This window comes from Arvicanthis niloticus, chromosome 24 (genome assembly GCF_011762505.2).
Source record: "Arvicanthis niloticus isolate mArvNil1 chromosome 24, mArvNil1.pat.X, whole genome shotgun sequence".
Classification (NCBI taxonomy): Eukaryota; Metazoa; Chordata; class Mammalia; order Rodentia; family Muridae; genus Arvicanthis; species Arvicanthis niloticus.
Genome location: NC_133432.1, coordinates 29,204,471 through 29,222,034, shown reverse-complemented (window position 1 = coordinate 29,222,034; position 17,564 = coordinate 29,204,471). Strand labels below are relative to the sequence as shown.

The following is a 17,564-nucleotide window of genomic DNA, read 5'->3' as shown; positions in this document are numbered from 1 at the left end:
TTGTCTCCATTCTGCTGTGTCCTGTATGAGGTACCAGAGCAAGTTTCATTAAACATGAAAAATTACCCTGACAACTGCCGCTAAAATCATCAAGGGATAATTGTTGTTATCGAACAGCTACAAAAATGAAATGATAATCATTAATTAGTCTGATATATAAAAGCCTTCAAACCAGGCCCAAAATCAACCTTCCCAGACTCATGAGAAACCTGAAAAAGTTAAAATTACCCCAAAGTCCTAACTTTTACAGAAATCTTTCACTTTGGTGAATGCACCCTGTGCTTTTTCTAGGCACGTGACTAAACGTATGAACTGAATGTGATCACTGATTGAAAGAAAAGCTAAATATGGAGGCATTTCTAAACCTCTCAGGATTTGACATGAAATGTTTTCTTGTGACTTGCCTGAGTGGTATCATTACATACAAGAATAAGACCTTGTCACATACATATTCATAAACAAAAACACCAAAGTAAAAATCAATTTGTTCCTTCTAAGAGCAGATGTCTTTTCCATGAAGACAGGGTCTTAATCTGCTGTCACCTAGTGAACCCTGCCACTAGCCACCTAGTGTGGAGTAAGTATTTGAAGATAAGTAAGCCACAATGGACAGAAAGAAATGAGCTCGCACACAGTCTTTAATGTTTATTGGTAGAAATAGACTTTAATGCATACTTTGTGTGTATATAAACTCTATGTTTTTTTAAAGGCTTTTCTCTTATTTGGAGCTTTTTGGCATCCAAATTTACATATTTTCTATGCATTTCACTACTTTATAGACTTTAAAGCATTTTAGATTTTAAAGCTAAATTTGAGAAATCAAGCATGCTGTAAACCCTATTTAACCCCAAGAAGTATTTATACTTCTAAAAAAAAAAAATCACAGAAAGGACAAACTTAAACTATCTGTCATAAAATTTCCACATTCCATGAATAAAGAAATACTAGGTTCATTATTAGTGAACTCACTACTCATTAGTGAACTCATTACTAGTGCACTCACTCTCTAGTAAATCAGATTGTCAGACACGCTTCAGTAAACAATCTCTATCTTAAAACTGTATCTTAATTCACTTCCTCTTAGAGATGATCTTGTCACTGTTAACACAGTGCCATATGCAGTCTAAGCCCCAAAGCTTAAGTCTCAGTCTTATAGTTTTTAGCCTGGATATGTTCCCACAGTTACATACTTGCATACACACATACAGTGTGCCACGTGTTAAATTATCATTTCAAGTAACTTAAGTCTATCTAGCAGACATTCAGCCTAACAGTCTACAAAGACTCAGACAGTAGTGTCTAAACAAAGCACTGAGCTGAGACTGAGAACCCCAGCAAACCTACTGCAGTATTAGGAGAAAGACAAGATCCCTAACGTACTGAGTTGTGCAGATACAAAAGTGCTTAGCATGACAAAATTACCAAAATAAAAACATTTTAAAGGTTATTTGGTTCTAGCAATATTAACTATTCTTTACTTTTGGATAATTTAACATCTGCATTTTAAATTTTTTTATATAAACAAACTCTTTGTAACAAGTTTTTTAAAAAAGCACACAAAAAATAGTGCTAACTATAATCTGATAGGTTTGTCTTGGTTACCTCATCACAAGTAACTCAGGGAAAGCATTTGACTATGAGGCTCCGGGAACACACAGCACTGAGCACCCCATTTCTCACCCACTGTTTGTGGCCCCGAGTTCTAAGACAGGCCGCCGACAGACGGGGCAAGTACAGTTCTCTGACAGCCAGCGATCAATACAGTGAATGTGAAACTCGTGCAGACAAGGCAGCTGCCGGAGCTTATTCCCCACCACATAGTCACTGATGCACACGCTACACACTTTACCTAACTCACTGTCAACTCCGCTTTGCTCATAACTCCTGGTAGAAAGATTGTCAATCTGCTCTTTGGTTAAACCACGAATTGAATCATCATCACCTTCATTCAGTAAGAAGAAATGAGCAAGGCGCAGAATGGGTAATGCTCCTGCCTCGACTACATTGTCTGCCCTTCGTAACTGCCTTCTATTTCTATTGCCACTGGTGCGAGCCTGTGGCGGGGTGGGCTCGTTCACATCTAGCATTTCAGCCCTGTCTTCCTGGGCCTGACTGGCCTGTGAGGAAGCTCCTCCATGCTGACCACTGGCATCAGCTGCAACTCCATTACTAAGTTCTAGGTACACCTCTGGTAAATGCTGACCATTGCTTTGATTCTCTGATGCAGGCTCCACCTCCATTAGAGAACTCAGCTCGCCAAACCCAGTCATGATCTGCCTTAAAATTGACCGAAGAGCCACAGAGGATGGCTCAACCATCTCATTCTCAGAAATCCTACGAAGAGGAACTGTAATGGTACTCACATAGGTTCGGACACCTGACCGTTCTAAATGAGAAATAGTTCTGTGGAAGCCCCCACTGTTGCTCTCAACTGTACTTTCTGCCAGTCCTGCCCTAGATCGGGTTCTATTTGCAATGCTATCTCTATCTCTAGTTTCTCCAGGACGAATCCTTCTGACTTGCAGGTCTAGTGTGATCGCTGGATGGCGCTGTGCAGCAGCTGAGGACCTGCTGGATTCTCCTTCTTCTACTGTTATTCTTGACACAAGTCTTGAGTTGGACAGCGGGGTATAATTGGTACCTCTGCGTTCTCTACCTCGTTCTAAGAAGACTCGAGTTACACCTCTGTGCCTAACAGACCTGTTTCTACCCGTTTGCTGTCGCGGTCTACCCTGCCTTTGGGAATTATGATGAACAGTACCATTCTGTCTCTGAATGGGGGACCGGCTTCGACTACTGAAAGCAGGACGTAATCTTATTGGCTCTAATCTTTGGTTTGTGTTCCTCACTGTAACATTACTTCTATCCCCGTTTTCCCAGATATGTGCTGCTCCAAACCGCTGTCGTCCGTTTTGCCTGAGAGTACTACCATCTGACTGGCTTGTGTGGGTGTTAATAACATTAGGATGAGGAGCACTAACTCTGGGAACTCCAAGTGCTGCTCCAATTCCATTCCTTAACCTTCCCAGGGCTGTGAATGATCCTTGCACAGAACCTTGCCTCCTCGCACCTCGCCTACCCCTGGGAACACTGGAGACACTACCAGTGGAGCTCATGGAGGTCTGGCTTCTGGTTCGCCTAGCCACAGGACTCGATGGTCTTTGCTGCACATGCTCTCTGCTAACACCTGACAGAGGAATGTCCATGGAGTCCTCTCCATGCGTTTCAGAACCTCTGTTGTCAGGATTTATGTGGATTTCCAGGCTAAACCCGAACTCGCCACTGTTGGGGTTTGTTCGACTCACAGCCCTCCAGCTTTGGTTCCCATTCTGTCCACTTCGAGTCACATTCCCAGTGCGCCGAAAGGTGTTCAGCCATCGCAGCAGAGAATCCTCATCTGAATTTTCTCTAAGGTTTTCTGAGTCTGGAAAGTGAATCAAATCAATTTAAGGTCAATTTCTTTAAGACTTCAAATCTTCATTAAAACATTGCAAGAAAGACAGTTGTGCTGAACTCAGGCTCTGCATTATTTTAATGAATGAAAACAAATCAAACTTTCTAAAAGTATATTAAAAGCACACTACAGAAATTAAAATACTGGGCCTTTGGCCTCTGCCCTTGGCCATTTGTTACACTCTGCAGCCCCAACTTGGTAAGGCAACCTCTCTCCTCAACCTGGCTCCATCCCCTCTCCTGTTTTCAGAACCCCCACCAGCCCCCTCCACCCATGTAGCTGCCTACAGGGAATGTAATGAGGAACCTCTTCCCTTCTGCTCCACCCCCTTAGAATTCCCTTGGGCACTCAGACCAACTTGCGATTCAGGCCTTGAGTGCTGAAAACACACAGCAAGACACAGATGCTAATCACAGATGCTCAGGGCTCATTGCAAAAATAAGCTGTATTAAAAAAAACAAGACAGTATCTGCTAAAACAAACAAACAAACAAAAAAAACAAAAACCCCACAAAACCACAAAACTCCTGGGAATCCCATCAGTGTAATGGTCCCAAGGAGGACCACTTTCAGGAACAAAGGTCAAAAGAAGAACTAAACACAGTCTAAGAGTTCAAAGAATTTACTTAAATGAACTGGTAACAGCAGGAATAAATGGAAGCCTCAGAAGACACATAGCTAAATGAAACAAGGGACAGAATCTGAAAAACAGAATAGTAAACAAAATCTAATCTGAAATGAAGCTGGAAATGAAAAAGTAGTTAAATAAAAAGTTCAGTGGAAAGCCTCACAATCAGAGTAGATCATTTGGATAAGACAGTAATATCAGGACTTGAAGGCAGGGTTGAGGAATTAGATCAACCACTCAAAGAAAATTAGAAATGAAAAAAAAAAAGCATGAACAGACATGTAGGATCTTTGGACACCATCAAAGAAACTGAAACTATAAATTACAGGCATTGAGAGAGGGGTTGGGGGGGTGGGGTGGGGAGGAAATGAATTCCACATCAAAAAGCATAGAAAACATTTTCAATAAAATCACAGGAGAAAATTCTCCAAATCCTGAAGACAACCTTAAACAACAAGAGCTAAAAGGAGTGACACAACACATTCCAGTTAAAACACTACAAGGAAAGGCCAAGGAAAGGGTGCTGAAGCTGTGAAAGAGAAGGCCCAAGTTACAGAAAAGCAGGCCTACCACAGTAATCAAGGCCCTGGGCTCAAGTCTTGAAAAGACATTACCAAAGTTCTGAAAGGTCATACATGCCAGAATATTATACCCAGCAAAACTGTTTAATAAATGAAGAATAAAAATGTCCCATGATAAAAACAGATTAAACTAATTTGTGACCACTAAGCCACCTCTAGAGAGGATACTAGAAGAAATATTTCAGACTGAAGAGACGAATAAACACATTCCACAGGCCACAGGAGATAAATAAATGAGACCAGGACAATTAATCAAAAGATGTTTACCAGTAAAACTTGACCAAAAAAACCCAAAAATTAATATATATCTTTCAATAAATGGGTCTCAGTTTACTATATGAAGATTAGAACACAGGACCCACCTTTTTGCTGCATCTGAGAAACATGCCTAAGCATGAGAAATAGACATCTCCTTAGGGTAAAAAGATGAAAAAGTACTCCGGGCGAATACAAGATGGAAACAAGCAAGGTGTGCAGCTATTTTTTTTTTTTTTTAAGATTTATTTACTTTATGTATATGAGTATATTGTAGCTGTCTTCAGACACACCAGAAGAAGGCATCCGATCTCATTACAGATGGTTGTGAGCGACCATGTGGTTTCTGGGAATTGAACTCAAGACCTCTGGAAGAGCAGTTAATGCTCTTAAGCACTGAGTCATCTCTCCAGCCCATGTGTAGCTATTTTAACATTTGACAAAACAGATTACAAACCAAAACTAGTCAGAAGAGATAAAGGTCACATCACACTTTTAATCTACCAGATATTATAATTCTAAACACATACATCAGAGATGTGCCCAAGTACATAAAGTGAACACTATTAAATGTAAAGATTAACCCAACACAGTAATAATGGGAGGCTTCAATAATGTGCTCCTATCTACAAGCAGGTCATCCAGACAAAATATAAACAGACACTGGAATTAAATACCATCATAAATTAAATGGACCTAACATATCTATGAAAAATTCCACCAAACCTTAAAAGAATACATATTCCTCTCAGTAGCTCATGGTCCTCTATACAAAATAGAGCACATAGCAGAACACAAAGCAAGCCTTGGTGAATACAGGAAAATTGAAATAACATCCCACCTTCTTTCTGTATTACAAAATAAAGCTGGATATCAAGAGCAAGAGAAAACACAGTACAAAACTCATGGAGACAAACATAATATTAACAATTAATGGATCTCAAAGAAACCAAGATAAGCAAATAATTTAAACTGATATATAACTAGCAATGAGCTGGAAGTAGTATTTAAAAGTCTCTCAATTAAAAGTAAAAAACAAAAAATTTAAAGAAAAAAAAAAACATCCACCCACCCTCCGAAGACCAGAGGGGGACAGTACAGAGTTCTAGCAGACCCTGGAAGGAAATCACCAACACTATATCCAAATTGCTCCATGGACAGAAAGGGAATTGAAATACCCAAACTCTCTTATGAAACCAAGTTTGTTCTAATACCAAAATAGGAAGATAGACATAAAGAACTAAGACACAAACAGTACTGAAAATGGTTATGGTCTGGTCTAAGGCAATCTATTCCTTTGCCAAAGGGACAGAGTAGGCAAAGTCCTTACACGGGGTGATCTCTGTGCACTGGGTTAAACTGATGGTGCCTTGGGCCATTCTCAATTTCTCAATTGCCGAGTGCTATCGGTGGGAAATAACCACTACGGATGAGTGTCAGAAGCCAGGACCCTCGCCTCTTACCCTCAACCCCTACTTCTCCCCACCTGCACAATGTCTCCTGCAGCTTCATCTCCCTAGCAACCACAAGGTTCTGCTTAATAGTTACAAATAGATTTTTAGATGTAAAGCAGTATACCGTATCTTTTGAAGTAAGTAGTTAGACCGCCATTGTTTCAGGGCACAGGCCAAGAAGATTCTGTACTTTCCCATCACCTGGATCCCTCTTACCCCTCCCTTTGCAAAATGTATTATAAATAAGCACTTTGTGCCCAAATATATGACTCTTGACAAGCATTTGCTTCCTTGAGTCCATTCTCTCTCTCGCCTGTTCTTCCAGGATTGTAATCCTCCTCGTCCCTCACGAATAACCTAGGACCTGCAGGTCGGGTCAGATGAGCTACACTAAGAGCACCACCCAAACCTGATCAAGGTGAAAAAGCAGCAACTTGTTTTTATTCTAAAATTGTTTCACTTTAACACAGAACAGTAACTGGGACTGACTTTGCCCCAAAAGACACATGCCAAAGGTTGTCTCCTTCCTCAGACTTCACTAATGGCCAAGAGTTTGAAGAGGCATATTTTTGCTGTCTTTACCTGGTAAGTGTTAATCTTATATCATGTATATTGTTCTACTTCTAAACTGGGAATCTGAATTCCACTATCCTTATTGCTAGTCAACAAACACCATAACACTATAAAGAGAAAAAGAAGACCAAGCCTGAAATAGTTTCACTATGAAAAAGAGGCATTAAATGTCCTGTCAGAGAACTTGAAAACAGGCACTAGCTGTATCAGACCAAGGTACAGCTGAGCTGGGTTTTTGCTGCCAAGGGAGACTAGAAAGGCTACTGAGAAAGGTCCCCTACCTGCTTTCTGGACTTTCCCTTGAGAAGGGATTATCTTTTACGACTGCATTATGAAGACAGATTTATTTAAAATAAGTGATAGGTATTTTAAAGGTTTATGTAACGTTTCGTATACGCTAAGATAGATTTTGAAAAAGATTTAAGGTTTCTATTTGTAATGGGATATATATACACATATATAAGTGTAAGTATAAATATATATATATTTTTTTTCTTGAAAACTTTCCTCTATCTGCAGCACTAGACTTGTCTTAACAGCTAAAGTGTTCATAATTGAAGGAATAATCCAAGTTCCCATTATTTCTCTTACTTTCTCATGCTTTTACTTTATGAACCCAGAGATCGTGGGCTTACTCAAATACCACTCAGTTGTAAACATGCAACTTAAAAGCCTCTGTCATAAACTTAAAGAAAAAAATCTATTTATCCAGAGAAATGGGTCTTCCTCTCTTTAGTTATGTGAGTTTATCTTGAAGTATGCAAGAGTAAGAGACTGGAAAAGCACTGCTGAGAGTGTGAGGGGAGAGAGATGAAAGAAGGGTGTGTGAGAGACACAGGTAGAACGCACACAAAGATGGTCAATCCTGGGGCAGAGAGGCTTCAGGGAGGCGATTTCTGAGGAAATCTCACTTTCTGAACTTAATGTTAAAATCACATTAGTTGTTTCCTGGAGCAGCTGGGAACTATCCACAGTTTCTATGGAGGTAGAACAAAAGACCCCTCAGCCAGCTGACTGGTAACAGCATTACTAAAGATGAATGTCTCTGGAGAGAAGGCAGAACAAAGAGAGGGGTCCCGAAGCTGGGCTTGCTTTTAACTCTGTAATTACTCTTAGTTTGAATTGGTTTTCATTAGTGTTTTGCTTATTGCAAGAAATTTTATATAATTTAGTGTTTGCTTGATAAAAAAAACGAGCAAGAAAACTGACGGAGCCGCAAAGGCAGTTTCCTGTTTGTTGGTATTAGGCTCTGTATACATTTTAAGTCACATCAATAAAAAAACAATGTAGTATGTTTATGCAAACATTAGAAAGAACTATATTTGGCTAGGGGATGTAGCTCAATGGTAGAATATTTATCAAGAATGCAGAGGCCCTGGTTTGTCTCAGGAAGGTTGGAAGAAGGGAAAATATCTATTTACCTCCATCACTCATCCCACTGTCGGAGCCAGGCTGAGATGCCAGCTGTTCCTTTGCTCTATCTAAACGCTGCTGCAGCTCCTCTGATGTTATTTCTCCTGAAACAACGAAAGAGCACTCATTTCAAAAAAATTAAATTACCAAGTTTTATGAGAACTCATGAAATAAAAACTTTAGCAACTGGGGCCAGTGAGATGGCTCAATGGGTAAAGGTACTCACTGCTAAGCCTGACAACCAGAATTCAAAGAACCACATAGTGGAGGGAAAAAAGAAGGTATCTACTGGTTGTCCTGTAGCATCTAAATACTCTCTCATTTACACACACACACACACACACACACACACGCTAAATAAAATGTAATTTAAAAAATCTTAACCTACAGAAGACAATCTTATTATTTTCATGGTTCATAAACTGGTTAATAATATTTGATACAAATACACATCAACTTCGTCCTATCTATATTAATATTTCATTAAAACTGAGATTTAAACTTAAATAATTTTGGTTAACAGAAACTCTCAGTACCTGTAAGTTAGGGCTGGAGAGATGGGTCAGCGGTTCCCAGTACCCAGACTGAATCGCTCACAACTACCTCTTAATGCCAGCTCCAGGAGACCCAAAGGCCTGGAACCCAACGGCCTCTACTGGCCTCCTTGGACCTTGACCTCATGTACATAACCCCCTCACCAGAGACAAACATTAAAAAACAAAACAAGTTTTATAACAATACCAAAAGGATGAGACATATTTATGTACATTTTTTTTCTAAAGATGTTTTAGAGAAATGCTCAAATCTTGGTGCTTGAATTCTACCCCAATATTTTACTACATGAGCCACCAACATACAAATATACATGCATACAGACAGACACATTTCAGCTACTTTACTATGAAGTGAATTTGAAAGAAAATGTAGAGACTACATTGGACTTTTGGGTGGTCACTATCTAGCTGAATGTTAACACCTCATATAAGTTAAGAATTAAGTTTAAAATAACATTTTATTTGTACAAATATTATGTAAAAGAAATAGAGAGCTAGAGTGTAGTTCCGTGGCAGAACACTTCCTAACATGCACAAGACCCTAGGTTTCAACGCAAGCCCATCCACAGGAGGGGTGGGCAGTGGAGGGTGGTAAGAATTACGAAAGTGAACACTTAATGCTTGTGTACATTGGCTTTTTAAGTTTGGCCTGTGGGTATGTCCATATATCCGGTATCCTCATGTATTTATCAAGCACAGAGGGCAGTGATTTTATTATACTGCATAATTCTCTGACTCAACACAGTACATACTCAAAGGCAGGCACTCTCTTTACTCTAAAATCCCTGCTTTCAATGATAGAAAAATAATTTCCCCCTTTGCCCATTTCTTACCAGGGGTGCCTAAAAGATTATGGTCTCTCATTAGCCGATAATCTTCGTCATTGAGCTCATTAATAAACTGATAATAGGCTTCTTCTCTGTGGAGACGCTCTTGCTGCCATCTTCTCTCATTTTCTTGAAATGAGATCTCTTCTCCACTACCACCTGATCTCCATCTAGCTGGATTCATCCTGAGACTTCTAGTTTCCTGTTTAAAGAACATGTACAAGTTCAATGCATCAGTCATGGGCTAACGTAGCTTTGTACTGTTTTTGTTTTGTTTTGGTTGTTGGCTTATTGAGATGAGCTCTTACTATGTAGCCGTGGCTGGCCCAGAACTCACTCTGTAGGCCACTAACAATCTCTTCCATTGTGATTCATAACTACCTTTAGAGACTTACTGAACTGATATTCTAAGATTCTAAGTAGCAGTGTTACCTTTCCTCATCTCATCAGGTAGAAAATCTGCTTCTCAAGGACAGCACTTAGATGTAGCCCCCACAACCAGAAACTCCTGAGTCTAACTAGTCCAGGCTGAAGGATGGCCTGAGACTGATAGACAGCCAGAGCTCTTGTGTACTTCCTCAATTCTCAGAGCCATGGGTAACATGTTGTTTCCTTTTAGTTTTCAGTCTCAGAGAGATCAACTTTGAGTTTTCAGCAGACACAATAGGCAAACAATTATTTTCATCTCAATAAAGTGCAAGGAGACAGCGGTGGTTATTTTATATTCAACATCTCCTCTGGAAGGAGAGCAGGACAACATCATCTACAAACATAACAGACTGCATTCCCAAGTGTCCTGGGACGAACGTAGGAGCCTCTGTATATTAAGAATGTGGATCATCCAAGCCTAAAATTTTAACATGACGAAGGCTTTTAGATACAATTTTTTTGAGAGACAAAAGAAAAATTTTAAAAAGATGATCAATTTAATACTCAGAAATGAGATGTGTGTTTGTGTCTGACTCAGCGATTACTTTCTAAGCTAAAGCCTAGACCTACTAGCTCCTAAAAGTTGTTTTGTTGTTCTTTATGTGTCAGTTCTTTACTGTAAGACTTGACAGAAGTATTTGACTAGCAGATACATTTAAAACAAAAATCAGAAACTAGCCAGGCAGAAGCAGGAGAATTCTGAGTTCAAGGCCAGCCTGGTCTACAGAATAGGCTACAGAGAAACTCTGTCTTGGAAAGCCAAAAACAAAACAAAAAGCCCAAACAAACAAAACCAAACAACTCCCCTAATTTTAGAATGCAAAGCTAGCCAGCTGTCTTAGGGTTTCTATTGCTTCAATGAAACACCAAAAACCAAAAAACAAAAACCAAGTTGTGGAGGAAGGGTTTATTTGGCTTACACTTCCACCACTGCGTCAGGACAGGAACCCAAACAGGGCAAAAACATGGAGGCAGGAGCCAATGCAGACGCCATGGAGAGGCGCTGATTACTTGCTTGCTCTGCCTGTTTCCTTATGGGACCTAGGACTACCAGCCATAGACAGGGGCTGGGCCTTTCCTCATTGATCACTAATTGAGAAAATGCCTTACACCTGGATCTCATGGAGGCATTTCCTCAACGGAGGCTCTTTTCTCTGTGATGACTCTCGCTCATGTCAAGTTGATACACAAAATCAGCCAGTAAACTAGGTGTAGTAACACATGTCTTCATTCCTAGCACTCAGAAGAAAGACAGATCTCTGTGTGTTCCTGGGCAGCCTGGTCTACAGAGTGAGTTCTAGGGCAGTTAGGAATACACACACACACACACACACTCTCTCTCTCTCTCTCTCTCTCTCTCTCTCTCACACACACACACACACAAAACCTTTGGTGAAGGTGGGGCAAGACTCACTCAAGATGTTAATAATATCAAAAAGTAAAGGTTTTCCATTTGCAGTGTAATCAGTACTATTATCAGCAAAGAGCATTTTAGTGGTCACGGCAGAAACTTGATTTTTGTTTTGTTTTTCAAGACAGGGTTTCTCTATGTAGCCCTGTCTGTCTTGGAACTAACTGTATAAACCAGGCTGGCCTCAAACTCAGAAATCCACCTGCCTCTGCCTCCCAAGTGCTGGGATTAAAGGTGTGCGCCAACACTGTCCGTCTAGAAACTTGATTTTTAAAATAGATGTTTAATAAGTAAAAATCTGATCACACACAAAAAAGCTCCTTAAGATATTCACAACCCGAGATCTTCTCCCCCAAGGAAATATTCTTGGATTAACTAACCATAAGTAAGCCATAATAAATACCTTATTTTCCTTTGAATATTACTCTAACAGACGAGACTGTATCCATGCTTCTGATGTTTGTGCCTTTTTTGAGAGCTGCTCATCTGAAGTAATAAAAACAAAAGTTGAACTACTCAGCAAACTGCCTCTTTGAACACCTAGTAGTCTCCCGACTCCTCTCCAAAGTCAAAGCTAAATTCTCCAGAAGGTTCTGTTAGACCTTCATCTAGGAAATTAGAGCCTCATACAATTAGATAACAAACAAAACTCCCAGAAGGCCTCTCCTCCTACACCGTCACTGCTCCGAGGATTGCGCCTCCTCCTTTCTCAAAGGCCTTCGTATCACTTTCCCACCGTTGTGTAGCTAAGGCTAGGTGAGGAAGTTGGGTTAGGTTAGTTATAAGCCTTCACTTCGTTGTCAACCGCCCCCCACCATCCCGCTACCGGTTCTCCTCCTTACCCTGTTAATCGAGGCCCGGGACTGGGGTTAAGATGAAATCCCTACTCCAACACACAAACTGGCCTCAGGAACCCGACCAATCTCACCTCAATCTAGCCTCAAGTAACGCTTCCCCTGCGACCTGGATTTGGCTTTGGGGCCAATCAGCAACTAGAAAAGCTCAACCAGCAAGCAACTAACCAATCGGATAAGAGGTAAGTGCCTCTCCCCTCGGCCCCCCGCCCCTTAGCACGTCCTCCTTTCCGAGGCGTCTCCCGGAAGTAGTAGTGAGACTCACAAAATGACCCTTCCCCCTTGTACGCAGGGCCCCCGCCACCTCCACCCCCCACCCCACCTCCAGCAGGGTGAACCCCGGTTGTTCTCACCGAGGCGGCGAGGGGGCGGAAGGTTCTGTGGCCGAGCCTTAGAAGGCCGCTACGCCCCCCCCTAATCTTCCACTGAGGCGCGAAGCTCAGACTCTCTGCTGTTGCTCGGAGTCGACCTGACCGAGAGAAAGCTAAGAGAGGGCGGTCCAGTCTCGGGCCTTCCCTCACCACCTAGGAGAACTAAGGCTCGCCACCGTCTGCGCCGATTCTGCCGGTGCGTCTGGAAACGGCGCTCGCCGGCAGCCGATCCGCGGCGCTTGAGTTCCGCATCTGCAATGCGCAGGTCCGCACGTTTCGGGCTCGTGTCTAGGTTCTTGGCGGCTCCCAGTCCCGAAGGCGGAGCCGCCTTTCCACGCTTTAGAAATGCCAGCTCTTTTCTTACGTCCGTGTCCTTTGACGAAGTCTGGAGAAGCGCATCTGTCAAGCTGTTCGTTGCTTTTTACTACCCTGGTGTAACTACCCAATTTGAGCATTTCCCTTGTCGTTCACTGAGCCGAGGAAATGTCAAGTGCTTGTAATGAGAAAACATTTTGAAACTCCCAATATTAACCATTCACGTTCTTTTTCTCCCGCTATCCCTTGCATCAGCCCCCTCTCTTTTCTTTTTTTTATTATGTGACACCAGACTTTTCTAACCATTCTTGTGGTCCTGATAGGGCCTTTTCCGGACACCCCCATCAGCCAAGTGGCTTAATCATAGTTTAATACGTGCATACTGCTGTGATCCGTAATTCTTTCCTCCCTTCTTTCATTATTGCATGAATTTGTTTTGTTTTGTGACGGGGTCTCTCAGGCAGGCCTTTAGCTGGTGAGCTTCTTGTTCTTGCCCAGGAATGTGCTACCATGTTTGCTGGGTGCTTGGTTACCAGGATGTAGCAAGCCTTAGCATCAATGAAACTACTAGAGTACAAGATGATACTAACAGGAGGGGTCGCCCTCACCCCAATCCCTGTCTGTTAATTATTTAAAACGTAGCAGAATAGCAAATGTTAAACTGAGTTTTCTTGGCAAGTGTTTCAGATTTCTCCTGTAGAAAAGTGCCCTCAGTATCAGTGTCTTTAAAGTGGGTTGGGTTTTATTTAGGGTGTCCTGCTTGGTGATTCCTTTTCCTCCCTTTTAATATTGATCCAAAAATGTCTATATGTCCCTTTTATATTGTTGTTCTGAGGATCAGCCTTTCCTCTGACTTTACCTTCTGAAAGCAGTGTTATCGTTGGTGTCCCTTCCCCCAACTTCATCAGGGAACTACATGGTGGAGGCAGTGTTAGGATCACTTCTTTGTGTAGCCTGTCTTTGTTTTTGTCTTTTCTAGTATCCATTTACTTCATGAACTTCTAAAGCCGTCTTTGTATGTCTCTATTTGGGATTGTGGTGGTTTGAATAGGAATGGCCCCAATAGATCTATGTGTTTGAATGGTTGGCCATAGGGAGTGGCCACTATTTGTAGGTGTGGCCTTGTTAGAGGAAGGCCATGACCACGTGGAAAGAGGGGGAAGAAATAGGGGAAGGGGTGAGGGAATTGGGAGAAGCAAGAGGCAAGAGAGGGGCAAGAGAGGAGCAAGAGCAAGAGATCAAGAGAGAAAGGAGAGGGGCAAGCAGCCCCTTTTATAGTGGGCCAGGCCCACCTGGCTGTTGCCAGGTAACTGTGGAGAGGCGCATACCTGGGTTGCCAGGTAACTGTTGGGGTGGAGGTTGTTTTGTTTTGTTTTGTTTTGTTTTGTTTTGTTTTGTTTGAGACAGGGTTTCTCTGTGTAGTCCTGGCTGTCCTGATACTCACTCTGTAGACCAGACTGGTCTTGAACTCAGAAATCCGCCTGCCTCTGCCTCCCAAGTGCTGGGTGGGGTGGAGTTTAAACAGAATGCTGACAGTGTCACTGTGGAGATGGGGCTTTGAGGTCTTAAATGCTCAAGCTACAGCCAGTGTAAATAAAACACATCCAGTTTCCTCCTTGCTGCCTGTGTGTGGATTATGATGTAGAACTCTCAGCTCCTTCTCTAGCACCGTTACCTGCCCCACATGCTGCTATGCTTCCCTCCACGATTAGAATGGACCTCTACAGCTGTAAGCCAGCCCCAATCAAATGTTTTCCTTTACAAGAATTGCCTTGGTCATGGTGTCTCTTTACAACAATAGAAACCTTAACTAAGACTAGGAAAAGCCTACATTTTTTTCTTATTCTAACTCTGTCTTTCAGAGGCATACACATAAAGCCAGCTCTCTTGTCTTTCACCTTACCTTGAAGTCCCTTCTATTTCTTTTTAATACTGGAAATGGGACTTGTGAACTGAAGTCCCCTCCCCTCCAGGGGTGCTATATCTATGTTAAACATTCTACCAGGTAGATTGATTAAAACTTCCATGATTGTGTTACAAGTCAAAGCCAAATAACCCTGGGATATCTCCCCCCCCCCTCATCCCTACCACCACCAACAAGAGCCATTTATTGTCCATTTCTGTGTGTGACCTAATATCCTTGTGACTAGCAGATTAGGCTTTATGGAAAGTCCCCTAGCTTCCACCAACTCAAAATAATGTAAGCAGTTAGCATCTGTGGCCTGTAGCAATACTTCTCTGCTTTTCTGAAATCTGCCTGCCTGTTAACACCAGCTTCCACCCACCTCCCTCCCTTCTTCCTTCCTTTTGTCCTTCAAGATTGAAGTAGCCCTGTGTAGCCTGGCGTCCTGGAAGATCCATCTGCTTCTGCCTCCTGAGCCAGCACACCTGGCTTATCCACCAAGGTATCTTGAAAGTATCTCGATTTTATTTTCTTTGTTCTGTTACTATAAAACTATCATGAAATCTGTTACTGCTCTGGAACATGGTACTTGGAATAACTGGAATCTGTCTTCCAAGTCATGATCACACAAGTTTGGCTCCAGGACAAACTATTTCTTATTCTTTTTGAAGCAGGAGCTGTTTTTGCATTAAGGGCTTTTGGTGGCTGAATGTGGAGCCCCAAAAAATGATGCGACCTCATTGGAGGAGTCACTGTGTTGGTGGCAGGCTGTTTAGTGTCGATTCCTCAGGGGAATGCTCCTGAGTTGTTTCTGGGGCTTGGACCTACCTTGGTTTGCTTTATTTTGAGCTGCTTATAAGGATCCTCTTTGTTTGGTTGCTTTATTATTTTCCCTGTTTGCTTAGGGAACCCTTTGTTTATTTAAAGTCATTTGTTTCCGTTGGTTTCTGCCTATGCCCGGTTCTGTTTGTTTGCTTTTAGGACATTTGGTTTGTTCATTTGCTTTCTGCTTTTCCTCCTGTAGCTAATTCATGGAAGGAGGAAATGTTCAGAGAAAAGCTGTCCTGTGGTACTCCAGCTGGTTTTATGTTTGATAATTGTGTTAGTTTAACTTATATGTATTTGGAAAATGGGGAAATCTAAAGATAACTTGGCTTTATGTATCTCTTCATTGAAACATTTAATCCAAATTTGGACAGAGAAAACATGACACACACACACACACACACACACACACACACACGCACACACACACACACTTAAAATCCCAGAGAATTAAAAATGAATAGGCAGCCTGTTTTGACTTTAAAAAAACCAAAACTTTCATTAAAAAAAAAGAAGTGATGAAGTCGGTAGGTAACAAAAGTTGATGGACTCACTGTATTGAAGTTAAAAAGACCTATTAAAGATCAGTAGGAAATTGGTTTAAAAAAAAAGAAGTTAGAGGTTATATTAGAAGAAATTTTGAGAAATCAAACTCTTCTCAACTCTCTATTTACTCTCCCCTGCCCCGAGTCAGGGTCTCTCTGTGTAGCCCTGACTGTCCTGTAACTCTCTCTGCAGACCAGGCTGACCTCAAACTCAGAAATCCACCTGCCTCTGCCTTCTGTCTTCTTCAATCAAAGGTGTGTGCCACTGCTGCCACTGCTACTACCACAAGCTCAACTCTATTTTCATTCATATTTTTCTAACCTTGGTTTTTCCTTCTTCGTTTTCAAGCAGAACAATATTCTATATGAAAAGAAGAGATTGTCATAGTCGATTTAAAGATACAACTTAAAAACTTCATGTGGTGGCACATGGCTTTAATCTCACCACTAGGGAGGCAAAACTGAAAGGATCTGTGAGTCCAAAGCCTCTATGGAGTGAGTTCCAAGATAGCCAGGGATACACAGAGAAACCGTATCTCAAAACAAACATGGCATGAGGTGGGTCTTTTTTTTTTTTTTTTTTTAAGATATTTATGTGTTTATTATGAGTACACTGTAGCTGTCTTCAGACACCAGAGGAGGGCATCAGATCTCCTTATAGATGGTTGTGAGCCACTATGTGGTTGCTGGGTATTGAACTCAGGACCTCTGGAAGAGCAGTCAGTGCTCTTAACCACTGAGCCGTCTCTTCAGCCTCGTGAGGTGGGTCTTAATTGTAGTCTTTGATGGTTTCGTATTCCCTTCAGGCCTTCTTTCCTATTTTACAATGAAGAGGGTTAGTGTGATGGTTTGAATATGCTTGGCCCAGGGAGTGGCACTATTGGGAGGTGTGGCCTTATAGAAGGAAGTGTGTCACTGTGGGGGTGGGCTTTAAGACCTTCCTCCTAGCTACCCTTGAGACAGTCTTCTGCTAGCCTTTGGAAAAAGATGTAGAATGCTTAGCTCCTCCAGCTCCATGCCTGCCTGGACACTGCCATGCTTCCTGCCGTGATGATAACAGACTGAACCTCTGAACCTGCAAGCCAGCCCCAATTAAATGTTGCCCTTTATAAGAGCTACCATGGTCATGATGTCTTCCTGGGCAATGGAAACCCTAACTACGACAGTGGGTTT

The 17,564-nt window shown here is 41.8% G+C and overlaps 1 protein-coding gene across 3 annotated transcripts; it reads right to left on the bottom strand.

Annotated features, from left to right (window-relative positions):
• Nucleotides 1-620: 620 nt before the first annotated feature.
• On the bottom strand, nt 621-13,059 carry Rnf6 (ring finger protein 6). Of its 3 annotated transcripts, none has more exons than XM_076923390.1 (5): nt 12,786-13,059; nt 11,982-12,064; nt 9,745-9,940; nt 8,366-8,461; nt 621-3,424 (listed from the first exon to the last, which is right to left on the bottom strand). In XM_076923390.1, exons 3-5 carry the CDS (start codon nt 9,920-9,922, stop codon nt 1,677-1,679), a joined length of 2,022 nt encoding a protein of 673 aa, XP_076779505.1. In that variant the 5' UTR covers nt 9,923-9,940; nt 11,982-12,064; nt 12,786-13,059; the 3' UTR covers nt 621-1,676. The 3 variants fall into 3 exon arrangements, with proteins under 3 accessions (XP_076779505.1, XP_076779506.1, XP_076779504.1); XM_076923391.1 differs by lacking the exon at nt 12,786-13,059 and adding an exon at nt 12,421-12,783; XM_076923389.1 differs by lacking the exons at nt 11,982-12,064; nt 12,786-13,059 and having other exon boundaries at nt 9,745-9,970.
• Between the last annotated feature and the right edge of the window lie 4,505 nt (nt 13,060-17,564).

Bases quoted from the DNA above. Each gene is read 5' to 3' on its own strand.
- Rnf6 (XM_076923389.1), bottom strand. From the start codon at position 9,955: ATGTTCTTTAAACAGGAAACTAGAAGTCTCAGGATGAATCCAGCTAGA. The intron at 8,462-9,744 runs GTAAGAAATGGG...TCGTTGTTTCAG, and splicing joins TAATCTTTTAGGCACCCCTG to GAGAAATAACATCAGAGGAG. The intron at 3,425-8,365 runs GTAAATAGATAT...TTCACTTTCCAG, and splicing joins CAGTGGGATGAGTGATGGAG to ACTCAGAAAACCTTAGAGAA.